Source organism: Coffea eugenioides, chromosome 2, assembly GCF_003713205.1.
Source record: "Coffea eugenioides isolate CCC68of chromosome 2, Ceug_1.0, whole genome shotgun sequence".
Classification (NCBI taxonomy): domain Eukaryota; kingdom Viridiplantae; phylum Streptophyta; class Magnoliopsida; order Gentianales; family Rubiaceae; genus Coffea; species Coffea eugenioides.
In genome coordinates this window covers 67175825-67193264 of record NC_040036.1, presented here as the reverse complement: position 1 = coordinate 67193264, position 17440 = coordinate 67175825, and the positions used below count along the sequence as shown (strand labels likewise).

At 36.7% G+C, this 17440-nt stretch overlaps 1 protein-coding gene across 2 annotated transcripts; it reads left to right on the top strand.

Moving 5' to 3' along the window:
- The first annotated feature begins 10074 nt into the window (after positions 1 to 10074).
- Positions 10075 to 13140, top strand: LOC113762645 (ADP-ribosylation factor-like). Of its 2 annotated transcripts, none has more exons than XM_027306191.1 (7): positions 10075 to 10139; positions 10414 to 10596; positions 11401 to 11471; positions 11619 to 11738; positions 11965 to 12083; positions 12578 to 12659; positions 12918 to 13140. In XM_027306191.1, exons 2-7 carry the CDS (start codon positions 10452 to 10454, stop codon positions 12921 to 12923), a joined length of 543 nt encoding a protein of 180 aa, XP_027161992.1. In that variant the 5' UTR covers positions 10075 to 10139; positions 10414 to 10451; the 3' UTR covers positions 12924 to 13140. The 2 variants fall into 2 exon arrangements, with proteins under 2 accessions (XP_027161992.1, XP_027161993.1); XM_027306192.1 differs by having other exon boundaries at positions 10120 to 10139; positions 10423 to 10596.
- Positions 13141 to 17440: the final 4300 nt, after the last annotated feature.

Below are 17440 nucleotides of genomic sequence, written 5' to 3'. Positions count from 1 at the left end.
GTTGAAATGTATACCGCCATCAAAGCTTGCTCGAGTCTGCTACCAAAGCCCTAATATGGAGCCCCAAGATAAAACTGCTACCAAAGTCCCAAGATAAGTCATTTGTCTATCTCTGTCGTATCTCTACTTAAGGTTACTTACAATAACCTATGTATACAACAATCAGTACCGTCAAATTGTTATTCAATCCTTTAAGGAAGAAAAGAAGCAATAGCTTCTACAAACAATGGAACAAACAAACTCTAAGGATTCCAGCAAACTCTGAGGTTAGACACACGGCCACATTCTAAGGACAAACACATGGACACACAACATATATAGAATTTAAAAAGCAGCAAAAGAGAAAAACTGTGGTAGAGATTCCAGCTTCGTAAACATCCTCAACATACTACTCGAATCAAATTGCCTTCTAATTAATTAACTCAGCAGCCTAAACCCAAAAAATTAGCATATTTAATAACAAAACCGCCAATAATCCTTCACTAGTATCTAATTCAGAGGGAGTAATCAACAAATATTTCCATGAACTGTTGACTATACGCTACATAAAAAAAAAATTGGGGAAGTAAAAAATGCCGAGCTCAATTCAATAGTTGAGTTAGAAGGGAATGCACCTAAAATTAGCACAACAATCTTCCTTTGGCAATGACAACAGCCGTTTCTTGCAGGGCGGAGCGTGGTGGAGGGGATGAATCAGCCACTGCCGGAGTGCCGGATGGGATTGCAAGAGCCCAATTTCTGAACCTTCGGTGGACCAATCAAGCACACCGAATGGGTTTCACAAAGAAAAAATAATCCCGCCGCTTCTCTTTGCTCCGATCAGCTGCACACTCTGACGTATTGCTTGGTCAACTCCGGAGAACTACTCAGAGAGCCCTAGCCTTTTGTGCAACGAAAGAAAAACAAGGAAGAGTCTTCTGTTTTGCTATGAAGTCAAAGGGAAAAAACAAGGTGCCAAAACGACGTCGTTTTGTTAAAAGTTTCAGAAAGGGGCTACGAAAGTTTTATCTAAAGTTTTTGGGGTTCCTGTAGCAAAAGTTGTTAAAAAACTAGTAGCAAACAAACTTGCCAAAAAACTTGGGTTCCAAACAAGGCCTATTTTTGTAGTATTCCTTGCCTCTCTCCAAGCTCTCTTAAAATGAAAGATACATGTTCTATTTATAGAGAAATCTTCAAATACTTCGCTTGTATCTTTCATGCGAACATACCTCTAAACAGTCATCAATTTTGGCTTGAAAACAAAATCACATCATTATTGAAGAAATAAGGTCAAGAATTATTGTTAGAATCCCATCTTTACAGTTGCAAATGAGATGCCAAACATCCCTCAAAAAATGTGAAAGAATGGAGGTGAAAACAAGTTGCGCAAGTTGAAGTTGCAAAACTTGACTGGAATCCCTCTAGTGATCCCTCCAAAAACTGGCCAAATTCCTCCCCTATTTTTTTTTTTTCAAATTTTGCTTCTTATTCCAACTCATTGCCTCAAATCCCTCCGACAATCCCTCCAAAAACTGGCCGAATTCTTTGGAGGGATTTGAGTCTACTTTCTTTTTCAATATGTTTCTTCGTTTTCTTTTTCTTGTGACTTGAACCACCTTTGAAACTTATCATCTTGCAAACTTTAGAACTTCAATTAACATAATGCAAGTTTATTTCTTATCCAAAATGAAGTTGATTTCCAAATCCTACAAAAATAATAAAAAATTGTTGACCTTGGTTGATCAGTCCTTGGTTTTGATGATTAACAAACCAAAATGTAGATTTGGGCTAATGTTTTTATGTGAGCAATTTGTTAGAACAGATTCTTGTGGCACAAAAGAAGAAGCAAAAACAGGGCACTCATGTGGGACGTCCGAAAGGAAGCTATCGGACGTCCGAAAGGATGAAGAACCACGCATCGGACGCACATCGATCGCATCGGACGTCCGAGAAATTTCGCAAAGATTTGATGACTCTCTGACGATGTTCGGACGCAGGGTTCGGACGTCCGACAGGTGGTTTAGACGCAGGGTTCGGACGTCCGACAGGCCAACGGCTAGTTTTGACAGCATTTAATATTTGACCGTTGGAGAGCCTTTTGGAGCCATTTCTCACCTTCTATAAACACCCCAAAGCACAAGAAGACACAAGACTTTTGCCAACACAAAATACAAGCTTACAAGTGAAATTTTTGAGTAGAAAGATTCTTTGTTGGTTGTATAAGGGGTTGGGAAAGTTGGGTTGTGAGGTTGCTCAAGTGAAGGTTACTCTCTAGGTGGAGTAAAACCTTGGTGAAGGTGAACCTATCACTTGAAGTGGTAAAATCTTGGTGAAGGTTGCCTCATTTGTATAAAATAGTTCTAAATTGGGTGTGTGATCTTTCAAGTGTAGGTTGTTGAGAGTTAACTAGAATAGTTGTAAAACTCCTTGGCTCAACCAAAGTGTGTTTGGGGTGAGGAAGGAGTGAGCCTTCACTTGTACATCTTGGTTAGCATCGCCATCAATTGAAGAGGCTATTGGTTTGATATTTGGTTTGCATTTCTTATCTTTTCTCTTTAATTAAGTTTTCTTTATTGTGCTTAAATTTGATATATCTTTGTGCATCATTGTGAATTTGTTTGTACTCATTGGGTTGCACCGGGCACTTACAATTGGTATCAGAGCTTGGTCTCCTTGAGACTAAGCTCAATCGGCTTGGAGTAAAGATCATGGCAACCATAAAAGTTTCCTTTTTAGAAGGGCAATCTATTGATAGACCACCTATGTTTAATGGTTCTCATTTTAGCATGTGGAAACAAAGAATGATGATTTTCTTACAATCCGTTTATATTGAATTATGGTATGTGGTAGAAGATGGTCCTTATGAAGCTAGAATAGTTGACTCTACCGCCAATTTGAGTAGATTAAAGACTAGACAAGAATTGAATGAAAAAGACAAGAGATACCTTTCTTTGAATGCCAAGGCCATGTGTATATTGTACAATGCATTAGATGTAAATGAATCTAGTAGGATTAAAGGTTGTAAATCAGCTAAAGATATTTGGGATAAATTGTGTGTATTTCATGAAGGTAACCAAGATATTAAAGAACAAAAGAAATCTTTGCTTGTTTCTCAATATGAATTTTTCAAAATGCATCCTCTTGAAAATGTTGATGAGATGTGTAGTAGATTTTATGACATTATTGAAGATCTTAAATTGCTTGGAAAAGAATATTCTTTGGGTGAGAAAAATAGAAAGATTTTGAATGCATTGCCAAAAGAATGGGAAAACAAAATAAATGCTATAGAAGAGGCAAATGATTTAAATTCTATGTCCATTGAATCTCTTGTGGATACCCTAACCTCTTATGAATTAAAGCTGAAATTCAAAGTGCAAGAGGAAGAAAATGCAAGAATGTATAAGAGAGGCATAGCTTTTAAAGCATCTCAAGTGGGGGATAACCCATCCTTCATGGGTAATGAAATCATGAAAATGGACAATGATATAACTCCTCACATCAAAAGTTTCAAGAAGATCTTCAACAAGAGATGTTCAAGAGGAGATTGCAAAATTACATGGGATGAATGCAATTCAAAAAGAGAAAAAGAAGAGTTGGCCCAAATGGCACTAATGGCCGTTGGAGAATATGAGGTAAGTTCTTATCACTCTTCTTGTGATGAAGATAATGAAGATGATGATGTGAAAATTCTTATGATTAAAATGCATAAAAGTTTGAGAAAATCTTATGCTAAAAATAAAGATTTGAAAACAAAAATAAATGATTTGTTGGAAGAAAACTCCAAACTTTTTCAAGAAAACAAATATTTGAGAATGGAAAATGATGATTTAAAAAATCAAAAAAGTGTTTTTGATTGCAAAAATAATTTGAAAAGGAAGTTGGAAGAGAAAACAAAGTTTTATGAAAAAATGTTGGAGGAGCAAAATGTGTTAAAGAAAAGAATTAATGACTTGAACGAGTTTCTCCAAAATGAAAAACAAACGTTTTCTTAAACAAAAGAAAGCAAATCTTTTCAAGGTACAAATAAGTTTGCTATGATAAGAAGTAAGAAAATTAGTTGCATTAAATCCACCTATGTGCAAAATACTTCTATCATGTGTCACTTTTGTTGCCAATTTGGACATATGCAAAATGATTGCTATGTAAAGAAAAATATGAGAAAAGGTATGAAATCCATGTGGATTGCTAGATCATGTTGTAATAACTCCCAAGGACCCTATTATGGTCTTGACTTGAAAAATAAAGGGGAAGTTGGCTTTTTGATTGATGCCAAAAGGGGGAGTAGGACTTATTGAAGTTTCTTTGTATGTTGGCATTTTCTAAGGGGGAGTTTTATTTGAACTTATTTGATCAAAGAAATCTTCATTTTGTTTGTCATCATCAAAAAGGGGGAGATTGTTGACCTTGGTTGATCAGTCCTTGGTTTTGATGATTAACAAACCAAAATGTAGATTTGGGCTAATGTTTTTATGTGAGCAATTTGTTAGAACAGATTCTTGTGGCACAAAAAAAGAAGCAAAAACAGGGCACTCATGTGGGACGTCCGAAAGGAAGCTATCGGACGTCCGAAAGGATGAAGAACCACATCATCGGACGCACATCGATCGCATCGGACGTCCGAGAAATTTCGCAAAGATTTGATGACTCTCTGACGACGTTCGGACGCAGGGTTCGGACGTCCGACAGGTGGTTTGGACGCAGGGTTCGGACGTCCGACAGGCCAACGGCTAGTTTTGACAGCATTTAATATTTGACCGTTGGAGAGCCTTTTGGAGCCATTTCTCACCTTCTATAAACACCCCAAAGCACAAGAAGACACAAGACTTTTGCCAACACAAAATACAAGCTTACAAGTGAAATTTTTGAGTAGAAAGATTCTTTGTTGGTTGTATAAGGGGTTGGGAAAGTTGGGTTGTGAGGTTGCTCAAGTGAAGGTTACTCTCTAGGTGGAGTAAAACCTTGGTGAAGGTGAACCTATCACTTGAAGTGGTAAAACCTTGGTGAAGGTTGCCTCATTTGTATAAAATAGTTCTAAATTGGGTGTGTGATCTTTCAAGTGTAGGTTGTTGAGGGTTAACTAGAATAGTTGTAAAACTCCTTGGCTCAACCAAAGTGTGTTTGGGGTGAGGAAGGAGTGAGCATTCACTTGTACATCTTGGTTAGCATCGCCATCAATTGAAGAGGCTATTGGTTTGATATTTGGTTTGCATTTCTTATCTTTTCTCTTTAATTAAGTTTTCTTTATTGTGCTTAAATTTGATATATCTTTGTGCATCATTGTGAATTTGTTTGTACTCATTGGGTTGCACCGGGCACTTACAAAAATATGCAAGTAAAAAGGACAAAATTATCCTTTAAGTTCTAAGTAGTTTCTTAGAACTAATTCTAGTAAAAATGGATCATTGTTTTTCTTATAATATTGAAAAAGTGACTAAAAGTAATATAAAATATCATTTAAATATACCACAAAATAGTCACTTATCAGTTTTCTCCTCGGAAGACTAATTTTGTAGCTTTTGTCATTTCCAAATTGTCCTCAAATAATCTCTAACATCTTACTTATGTTTCACTTGATCTGAAATGAACATAAAACATCAAAACCCATAAATCAATAATATGTTTTGCACATTAAATCATTCAAATGCAAGTTTTGGTTATTAAATGCAATTGCTTAAAAGGAGCATTTTTCATCTTTAAAACCCTAAAAACAAACAAAAACTAAGTAATAAAACACACTAAAAATATGTAAAATAAATACTTATCAACTAAAAAGGGAATTAAAATATTGTTTAAGGACTGAAATGTCTTAATTTAGAGTTTAGGAACTAAAGTGGTAATATTAGAAAAGTTAAAGTTGCAAAATGGAATTAATCCTTTCTTTTTTTCCCTTGTAAGATTTAAAGTTTCTTTTCAAGAGAAAAACACTCAATCTTCTAGTGCTTGGTTGTTGGATCATTAACTTTTGTATTAAAAGTCGATTATATGAAGGTTGATAGTTGTAAAACTTTCTTCGAAAAAGTACTTTCTAATTAATGTATCATAAGTTGAAAGTACAATTACTAGTCTTCAAATAGTAAAATATGATTAAAATATGTGTACATATATGCATTACAATTAATTACAGTAAGCACATTTGAACTATCACTGATCTAAACCATTTATCTCAAACTATCAATTGTAGCACTTAAATTTAATATACTAAAAAAATCGTAATACATTACTTAAACTAGTTAAAATCCATAGGAACTTTGATAGTTATTTTTTAACACAACACAAGACTATTAGAAACCTAAATGAATAAAAGCACTTTGATAAGCGTCCTTAATTTAGGGACTAAAATGATCTCACTCAAAAATAGTTAGAAAAGTTTTGTTCTTTTTCAACTAATTTCAAGAATGTACTTCAAATTGATAGTATAAGAATTAAAGTGCTACAATTGATATGCAAAGTACAAATTAGGTGATGCTTCGAGGCTCTTACTACAAATTTACCCTGTACACAAGTTTCATAGTACATAGTGGGTCTGAGCTGAAGTACAAAGACGTGCCCAAACCCATTATCGTCTCACAAGCCCTGGGTTTGGATTGAGTTTGAGCGTGAAAGTTTCTCTTCAGAGTCATGAAATTGATATAATCTGGGCCATTCAATCCATAGATAAACCTAACATGTGTGATCTGAGTTTTTTGCCATTAATGGGCTTTACGAGCTTCGCACTTCTTTCTAATTATTAGAAAATTTTATAGCCCTTTTACTTTTAGGAAATTTGTCATTTAAGTGGTTCGTTTGGATTAGTTATTTTTTGGGTGTTTTTGAAATATTTTGACTATAATAATATATGTGAAAAACTTTTATTGTAGATACTTGTTGTGGTATTTTTTGAAACTATTTTTGAAAATATATTTTGGCGCATTTTTAAGATTTAAAATTTTAGTGAGACATTTTTAAAAACTTCAAAAACTTTACCACTATCCATCACTCCTTCCCTTCCCTCCCTCCTCCTCTCTTCTTTTTCTGCCTTCCCTCTCCTTTCTTTCTTCCTCTCGCTTCTTCCTCCGTCTTCCTTCACCCCCCCTCCCCTCGGCGGTTCTCCCGTAACCCCTTCTCCTCCCCCACATTTTGGTTGCAATCCACGATTATATCTAGTCACGATATAATGGGTTGCAATCCACATTTTGGTTGCAATCCACGATTGTATATAAAATTTACACTTATGCAGTTAGCTTAGGATATGGATATAATCATATAGCATAATTTTTTTGGGTCTTTAAGGACTCACTCAGCTGTTGCAATCTGTTATTAGGGAAAGAACTTTTTAGGAAAACACAACAATTACTATCATTCAAGATTGAAAGGAGCTTATAGGAAAGGACGTTTCATGTTTGATACAACATGCTCTAAGAGAAGGCAATGGAGTAGGGCAGTGCCTAATGTGATTGGTAATATTACTGGTCATGCTCTTGAACTAATTGGAACATTTTCTCCAGCCGTCTTGGGGCTTTACATCTTCTATTTTATTTTATTTTTTTCAAAATCCTATAAACAAAAACACCTCTGCTATATTACATAAGACCTATCCAGACTAAAGGAGGGTACTGTTGTCCACTTTTTGAATTTTATTAACTGAAGGGCGCAAAGTTTGAACACGTAATTTATAATCCACTGAAACATATTAAACAAAGAATTTACATGTTTTAGGTGATAATTGTTGTGGATTAGCTCCACCACACTTTAGATGATAAAGGAATCATATACCTAAGCCCTCTTGTATACAAAAACACAAAAAAAAAAAAGAGAAAAGAATAAGAAATGCCCCCATCAAGCCCCTCAATTATGCTTTTTTTTTTTCGACACAATGGATTTTATTATACACCTATTTCTACTTTATACTAAGAAGAGGAGGACTTAAAGAGGTTAAAGGGAAATTTGGAGGAAACTGAATTATCGCCGATCCAAACAAGTGCATACTACGTAGACACTCATGGCGAAATTTTCAAGAAAACTTAGATATTTAAAATGCAAATCCCTTGACCTGCATCCAAATAGAGATTTAAATCTCTCTTAGTGGCTAACAACTCTATGAATAGTTGGTTCAACTATGCTTGTCACAACTTACTGAAAAAAAAAGTGAATAAGAAAAAGCAAAACTAAAAACATCAGTAAACTAAAACTTTCACTGTTCTATATCACATGCTTCTAATTTTGGGCCTTGGTGAATTCTTAATTATAAACCGTAGTTTAGATTGATTAATTAAAGCAATTGTTTCATTCTCCATTTTGAAAAACTTAATTGAACTGATTTAGATGAACTATTTCTGCACTACAAATTCTTTCCTTGACAGAAACGTCAAAATTTAGGCTTTTTCCATATTAGCAATATATTATATACAACAAGGGACTACGCAGGGAACATATAGATCTCTTAGTGATTAAGCTATAGGAATCTTGTACATCATCGAAAATTTTGAAACAAAGATTTTTTAAAAAACCTAAAATAGTTCAACTATAAATTTTTTGACCGACACATGAGGTATTAATTTCTCAGGTGAAGGATGGGTTGAGTGGTACGAGAGAAAAGAGTATGAGTGAGAAGTTTCGGATTCGAAAACTCACACTTACACTAAAAAACAAAAAAAAAAAAATTCTCACAGTCCAATTTATTTTGTCACCCATCCAAATTTCCAAGTACTCTCTAGGAACAAAAAAAAATATCCTGCGGATAACTTATAATTAAGAGACGCAATTTGTCAACTATGAATCAAATTAGTAAGGACTAATTACACTTACCCCCCCCCCCGAGGTTGGACCAAACTACAATATAAACCTTGAGGTTTGACTAAATTACAAAATAATCCTTTAATCTTGCAAAACCATAACAAAAGGGTCCCTACTGCCGTTAGTAAGATGACGTTGACTGCTAAATCCTAACATATTTATACAATGAAAGTTCAAAAAATAACCATCATTTCTTCCATTTCCCCAGCTATCAGTCTGCACCCACCTTGCTGCTAAATACATATGCCGCCACCATACTTTGGGCATCGAATTCTTCTTCTTTATAGTCAATCCAACTTTCTAGAACTCCCGTCTTTGAATTTGTTCACAACAGAGTTTTGACTTGAAAATTTCAAGATAGGAACAAAATAATATTCAAATAAAGCCTGTTGTGACTCCATGACCACATCTGGGAAACCATTTAATTTCATCAAATGCAATGAAAATACTCCAACCAATATCAAATAAGTATTTAGAATGTGTCAGATGCAACTATTTTAATACCCAACAGAAGATCTTCAATATGATATTGTCCCACTCATCTTTAGCTGAATCCCTTGCGTTTTAGATCTTTTCTCTACAATTTCATGAGTTGCAAATTCAACTGGATGTATTTGTGGGCATTTGTTTACTTGTTTGGATGATTTCATTTTTTTACATTTGGTTTTCTTTTATTGATAGACCTTTCATGATTTAGAAAAGTTTTGTGGATTTTACATATCTATTGTATTGCATATTCGTTAAAAATTTTTTGCATATCAATTTTAAATTGAATTTCAATTTGACTCTTTCAAGTAAAGGGGTATGTTGTTTGTCATTTTTATGACCTCCATGGATCGAGTTTAGATGGTGTTACTGGCAGGGGAGGTCAATGTTATTTAACTAAACCTCAAGGTAAATTTGGTAGTTTGGCCTAACCTCATGGGAGGTAAATGTAATTAATCCAATTAGTAAACTTCACCTAAAAATTTATCACCAAAAAAAGAAATTTAGAATTTTTCCACATCAGTGATGTACTACAGTACTACTATATATATATGCGTTAACAACATATTAGATTTCTTAGTGATTAAGCTACTTAACAAAATAGCGGATGAAGAGGTTTGACTATTCCTTCACCTAGTCAAGAATTAGGACCAGAATTAGACAGTGTAATTTTATTCCTAAGACATCAAAACCGAATCATCCGGCCAATAACTTTGTGCCACACTGGATACTTGACAACTGGGTTTAGGTTCTTTTGTCTACATGTATACAAGTATATATACAAATTTGCTGGAGGCATAACGAAGCAAGATATTCTCTCCTTTTTCAGCATACCAAATCGTTCCCTAATTTTTTTTTTTTTAGTTTTCGTTCGCAATATACTAGCAAATTCCTATTTCATTGTAAGTCCTCACAATTTTATTTTTTTCTATTGATTTTTTTTTTTTTTATCATTTTTGTGATTTACTTGCTTATATGATTATGTTGAGTTCTGATCGAGGTTTGCTGGCGTTATTTTCATGGATGATGAAGATATTTTTTGGTTTGTTATTTCTTGTTTATCCATCCCTCCCCCAGAATCAAAATTACTTATTTCACTATTCAACGGTTATCATTTTAGTTGGAGGGTATGGTATCTACAAAGGACGGTAGAATCCCCTAATATCTTGTTTCCAGCTATTGCAGGTGTAATTAAGAAGAAGAAATTAAACTAGATGGGATTGTTACTTACCAAGCTGAGCCAACTCTTTGCCCAGAAGCAAGCGCGGGTGCTGATGGTGGGTCTTGATGCTGCCGGCAAAACTACTATGCTGTACAAGCTCAAGTTGGGCGAAGTTGTGACTACCATTCCAACCATTGGTATAAATCTTCCATCAACTCTTTTCTAACATTGGCTTTTCTAACCCATCTAGAAAGTTGGTATAAATCTTCTATCATTGGTATATGGAACTTTCTACGGTTGCCTGTCACAGTTGCACACTATTGACTCAATGTAGAGTTTATGCACTGGTACAATAGATATAAATATTATAAGGGTCTGACTAACCGATGCTTATAGTCTGATTAAAATATATTTCAGGTGTCACATTTTGAAAAATGTAAAGTTTACTAGGAAAAGTAAATAAATATAAGGGATGGTAGATAAGATTAAATATGAAAAGTATATAGATGCAAAAGAGGGTAATAATTGTTAGTGAGTGTCTATAATCCATCCGTTAGAAAAACCTATGTTAGAATACGAATTTCAAAAACACAGCAAATTTCACTAGACTAACCTACTTACCTTAGGTTCCTAATGTTTTTTTCAATTCTTTGAAGAAAAATATAGAAAAATTTTTAATACGTACTTGAATGTTCATTTTAGCAAGGTGTTACTGCAGGACATTGTGTTGTACTCTTGAACTGTATTTTTAAAGTTTAAACGACTGACAACTTGAGTTTGAACTTTGTTACTGTTTTGTTAAAAAATTTGTGCAATTAGAACTTTGTGAAGATAGAACACAATGATTAATGAATAATGTCTCAATATATTTGGAACTATACATTTTATCAATTCAGCATCTTTTTAAGTGTTCTTAGTCATGAATTATTTTGTCAATTCAGCATCTTTTATACATTTTAAGTGTCATCATTTACTTATTTTTTTCTCTTTGTTTTTGCCAGGATTTAATGTGGAGACTGTGGAATACAAGAGCGTCAGCTTTACCGTTTGGGATGTTGGTGGTCAGGATAGGGTAACCATATCCCGCTTTTCTTTCAACTGGATAACATGGTCATCAATTTGGAAGCTTGACTGGCATTAAAATATCCATTGAAGAGAAGTTGAGGATTCATTGAGTCTTAATTGCATGAATTGCTCACCATTTATTCTTGATTTTCAGATCCGACCATTGTGGAAATATTACTACCAAAGTACTCAAGCATTAATCTTTGTCATTGATAGTAGTGACCGAGATCGTGTAGCTGAGGCTAGGGATGAGCTTCACAGGATGTTAAATGAGGTATCCTATTCCAATTTCAGGTTGATTTGATGATAGAAGTCAGGAAAATTTTCTACAACTTAAACATGAATCCTTTCTTTCACTTTCTCTATTTGCTCATTTTCTTGTAATATATAACTTGTGCTTCAGTTAGAAACTGAGTAAAGGTCATTGACAAGATTGTGGTTCAGGTGACATGTTATCATCTTTGAAATTATATATCATTCTAACAAAGATAAATTTGTAGGATGAATTGAGGAATGCTCTGCTGCTTGTGCTTGCAAACAAGCAAGATCTTCCCAATGCAATGAATGTTGCAGAACTTACTGACAAACTCGGTCTTCACTCCATCAGTCAACGCCAGTGGTAAATTCTCTCTTCATCATCATCCCCCTTTTCCCTCTATTTGCTTTTTGTTACTGAAGAAGAAATGCACCTTCCATATAATTGATTGTAGGTACTATTGATAATGATGTAACACATGCGATACGGGAAATTCTATGGTCTCTTTCGGGAATCATTCTTTCAATTTCTATCTCAAAGTGATGATAGTTGTTCAAATTTTAAACGATTGAAACAGATATAATCTAAAGGTTTAAAACACTTATTTCACCGTCCAACGGTGAATTAAAGTCGAGAGTATGATACCAAAGGAACTATATATAGAATCTCCCCGTGCTATATATAGTGTTTGTGACTTGTACCTTAGCTGTCTAGTAACCTTTTCAATTGGTTGCTGTGCTTGTCTGAATGCACTGGATGATCCAGAGCAGTGACATTTTACAATTTGACAGTGAATCCAGAGCTGAGATTCTTTACATTTGGGGGAAAACTAAGATCTTCTTTTTGGTGTTTCTCAGGTATATCCAAAGCACATGTGCAACCACTGGAGAAGGGCTTTATGAGGGCATGGAATGGCTCTCTAGAAACATAGCTGACAAGGTAGAGTATTATCAAATTGCTCAAAGATAAATTTAAGTATAAATCTTATATACACTATCAGGATATATACTATCACGGTTGGATGAATGTTATATGAATAAAATTTGAATATCAAATTCAAATTTTACGTGTGTCATATATCTAACGGTGATAATGTATGCACTAACAGTGTATACAAGATTAATCATGTAGTCTAAATTTAATTCATTTTGAAAATCATGTAGTCTAATTGTTGTGTGTTTATTCATGTTGTTGCAGGACTAGATGGTGGCATCATACCTAGCAAGATTCTGCAGATGAACTGTAACAACATTTTTTTGTTGTTAGCTTGCTTTCAAATCATCTTCTATCTGCAAGATAAAACTGCACTATATTGTAAATTGTTTTTCTGTGCATTCAATATTTTCATCCAGCTTGTTCCGAACTTATGGTATATTGACTTGTTCGGACATCTATGTGACTACCAATTGATATTGCCTAAGTCTGTATTTTATTCCATGATTGCCCGCGACCTCACCGAATACATCCTGGAAGGTGGGCTTACGCTGATCACTAGGCTCACGGTCCAGAACAATGAATAGGCCCAATATACCGTCGATGGGCCCACTGCGGTGGGCTCCGTGTCCGTCGTCCATCAAGGCAGCATCACTGCCAATCAGCACGCTTCCGTCAATGTTAATGGAAGACACCCTGATTTTGTTTCCATACCTATGCCTCGGTCCTTGGCCTAGTTCCGGGAGCTTCATGTAATCGTAGTATACGGCGTCGCAGGCTACGCCTTCATCAGGATCGAATGTCTCGTCTATGATCCCGCTTTGCGCAAAGGGCTGCTTCCTTCCTCGCAGGAACAACCTTGCCCTCCTTCCGAAACTGGGACCCGCACTCACAGCAGCACCGGTGCTGCCGAACAGCCTCCTCCTTCGAGTGATGGGTCTGAAGGGAGTGCCGGGACCAGCATACCTCTTCGTTCCTCGACTTCCCATTTTTCCTACGGGATGCAACGTGACATCCCGTCTGGTATGCAATGCAATTTATATCGCATATTTTCACCATTTCACCTTTATGTCAATCAACAACAGTTTCTTTCCCCGCTTCGACTGTATTTTTCCTCATCTCCAAGCATGTTACAGCAGTTCCGTACGTGGATTTGAATTTCAAATCCATGAACAGTGTACGGAGACCTGCCCTCGGTGCTAAAGCACCGAGATGGGGGCCATACAAGGGGGCCACAGTGCTCACCGAGCACTGTGGAGGCTTCAAGGTTCGCTTCGCAAACCGTACTGAGGAGAACAGTATGCTCACGAGCATACTGTTGTTCACCAAGTCCTCCGCGGTCCATCGATGATCGATGCACCTTCAATCATAGCCGTTCAATGTATTGGGTTGAGTAAATCTCAACCGTCCAATTATCCCTTGGGGGGTGACGTGGCCCCCCTATCCACCATCCACGTGTCCGCCCCGAGCGTCTTTGTAATATTATAAGACGTTCGGACCGTCCGATCTGCCACGTGTACTCAACCCAGTCTACCCAATACAACAGATACTTTGCAATGGGTTGAGTGACGTCATTCTATTGGGTTGGGTGACGTCATCTGGGTAGAGCTCTCCAACAGTTCCTTCACCACATCATTCTATATAACCGACACCGTTTCATCAACACAACACAAACACTTCCTTCCTCATCATCTCTCCTCCATCACCTTCAGGAACACGTGAACATTTCAATGGAGATTCCAACAGACCAGTCCATCGCCGGTTACTATAAATCAAATGTCACGGAAGCACGAGCATCATCAGATGCTCAGACCATAAGGATCTCGTTCCCTGCGTTGTCATCGACAATTGTCCAGAGGGTGCGCAGGCTCTCCATGCTAATCGACCACTGTGAAATCAAGTATACTCCCCAGATTCCGATCAACAGCACCGGGAAGGTGCGGGTGCTCATCTTCGACACGAGAGTCGAAGGGGAGGATCAATTGCAGGCCGAATACGTGTTTCCGGTCACATGTCCGATCATCCTCCATTACTACGGCACTTCGTATTCCTCATTGAACGATGACAAGTGCCCGTGGGTAGCCAAGTACAAGCTCGAAGATTCCAACATCAAGAGTGGAATCAATTTCTGCAAGATAAAGGCACACATGAAGCTAGCAACCGCTAAAGTACCAGACAATGTCCAGTTCCGATCACCGAGAGTACAGATACTCTCCCATCTCTTCACCGAGGAAGACGTGGACATATGGTCCAAATGTTCTCCGTTTCCTGATCCAGTGGGCCGTTTAATTCCCAGTGGGCCTTGCACCAGGCCCAATAAATACTATCTGATGAATAATGTTCCAATATATGGAACAAGCGTTGGATTCAACAGCTCAGTCAGAGGACAACTGGGCCAATTAGTTCCTTGTGGGCCTCGCACCAGGCCCAATAAATAATATCAGAGTATATGATCCAAATGTTCTCAATTTCTTGATCCAGTGGGCCGTTTAATTTCTAGTGGGCCTCGCACCAGGCCCAATAAATAGATTACACTAGGCCCAACCGTAGTGATCATCAATAAAGCGGACTTACGACTCCGTAATTGCGTAATTGGCTCGTTACGAGAGCCCTGACCCTACTATTAATCCTGATGGGATCCACGTCCTTCAAGGACCCCTTGGTCCTAATCAGGAGCCGTGCCCACATCTTGTCTAGACGCAGCCTCTTGCGGAGGCTGTAATTTGCCCGAATTGACACCGATGGCGGGCCGTGCAACCAAATGACAAAAATGCCATTGGGTTGAGCTCGTATTTACCGAAATGCCATTGGGTTGAGCTGATCTCAACCGTCCGTTTATCCCTTGGGGGGTGACGTGGCCCCCCTATCCACCGTCCACGTGTCCGCCCCGAGCGTCTTGGGGCCACTGCCTGGTAGCCGCGGTGCGCGACACGTGGCAGAGGGGGCGGACACGTGGATGGTGGATAGGGGGGCCACGTCACCCCCCAAGGGATAAACGGACGGTTGAGATCAGCTCAACCCAATGGCATTTTGGTAAATACGAGCTCAACCCAATGGCATTTTGGTCATTTGGTTGCACGGCCCGCCTGGCGGGCCCCCACCTGTCCCCCCACGTTCCTGTCGGAACGTGGGCCGCTGTACTTTTCTGCCACGTGGCCGAAGGCCACTGGCCACTCGGGAGAGGAGGACCTCGCAATGATACTTGATTGTTCTAATTTCTTTGTATTTTCTTGTTAAATATATTTGAAACATCAAATATATATAAATATACCTTTATTAATATCAATATGTTATTGGATATTTTATATACAATAATTTAATTTTTAAATAATTTTTATTTATGACGTCATCCGGTTTGACCCCTATCGACCCCCGGTCGAACCCATTGACCCCCGGTCGAACCCATTGACCCATGATCCCTGACCTCGATCGAATCGATATCCGGTCCGGTTCTGAAAACATAGGTTACTCTCTCGGATCCTGTTGTTGATCAATAACATAAAAGCTATGTTCTTTGATGAGTTGATAATTGCAAACTTCTTTCAAATTCAATATGTGAAGGCTTCAATGTAATGGCAGCTGGTGGGGAAGAATGGAGGATGAACCAAGTCTGTGCTTTGCTAAAATGGGCAATGAAAAAAAAAATTAACAGTTTATATTCTTGTTTACCATTGGAAAAAAAATCTGGGCATTTGATGTAACAATCTCGTAGTACTGTTGTTTTCTCTTGGCCTTTGGACCAAATATAATTTAGTAATTGAAAATAATTTCTCAAGTTAAATTCAAATAAGTAAAATGGTAGAAACGCCGTTTTGATCCTCAATATTCAGTATATTTGTGATTTTAGTCCCGTTTCAACAAAAATAAATGCGACCCCAATGTTTGGCACCTGGTACAATTTTAGTCCATAAAGTTTTAGCAAAAACGAATTTGGTCCCTATCTTTGCAATTCCAAACAAATTTAGGACAATTTACAGATTTTTTTTCCAATGATTGACGAAATTGGTCAGAGTTTACTAAATTAAATTGTTTAAAAAAACAAAATCAGAGCTAATTTTGAATAATAAAAATAACTCACCTGATGACACATGAATAACTAATTAACCATGAAAGACAAAAAAAAAGAATTTATTAAACTATATATAAAAATTGATTGTTACAGATTTTTGCTTGGGCACTGTGGGAATAGAAAGTGAACTAAGTATTGGACCGATAAATTAGGTGCTTTGATTGGATTCGATTTTGTAGTTTGACAATTTTTTTTCTTTTTTTTATAGGCTAATTAGTTAGTAGGTGAATTATTAGTCCTAAATTTTGTGGTTTAAATTAAGCCACTATTTTACTTTTTATTTTTAAATGCAAATTAATAGGCACATGATTGCGCATGACTAAATTCTACCAACAATTGAAAATTTTTTTGAATGTTTTAAATCTGCTTTAAATTAGATACATTAGGGACCATGTTTGTTCTTGCCAAAACTTTAAGGAGTAAAATTGTTTAGCTACTAAACATTTCGGTCTAGATATATTTTTGACAAAACTTTTTTTTTGGACGAAATTAGAATTTTATTTAAAAAAATTAGCAATAAATATCCACAAGTCAGTGAATTCCTGCTCTATACAGTAAACTCCTATCTATATTCCTTTACATGACCTGTGTTGTTATATATAGACTTTCTCTTATGCACGTTTAGGAGTTGGTAATCAATATTAGTATTGTTTCTAACGTGAAAAAGTATAGCACAATAAGGCGAAAGCATCTTGTGTCCAATGAATATGCATGGTTG

Coding starts and splice junctions, on each gene's coding strand:
- LOC113762645 (XM_027306191.1), top strand. CDS start 10,452: ATGGGATTGTTACTTACCAAGCTGAGCCAACTCTTTGCCCAGAAGCAA. Junction 10,597..11,400: donor GACTACCATTCCAACCATTG/GTATAAATCTTC, acceptor TGTTTTTGCCAG/GATTTAATGTGGAGACTGTG. Junction 11,472..11,618: donor ATGTTGGTGGTCAGGATAGG/GTAACCATATCC, acceptor CTTGATTTTCAG/ATCCGACCATTGTGGAAATA.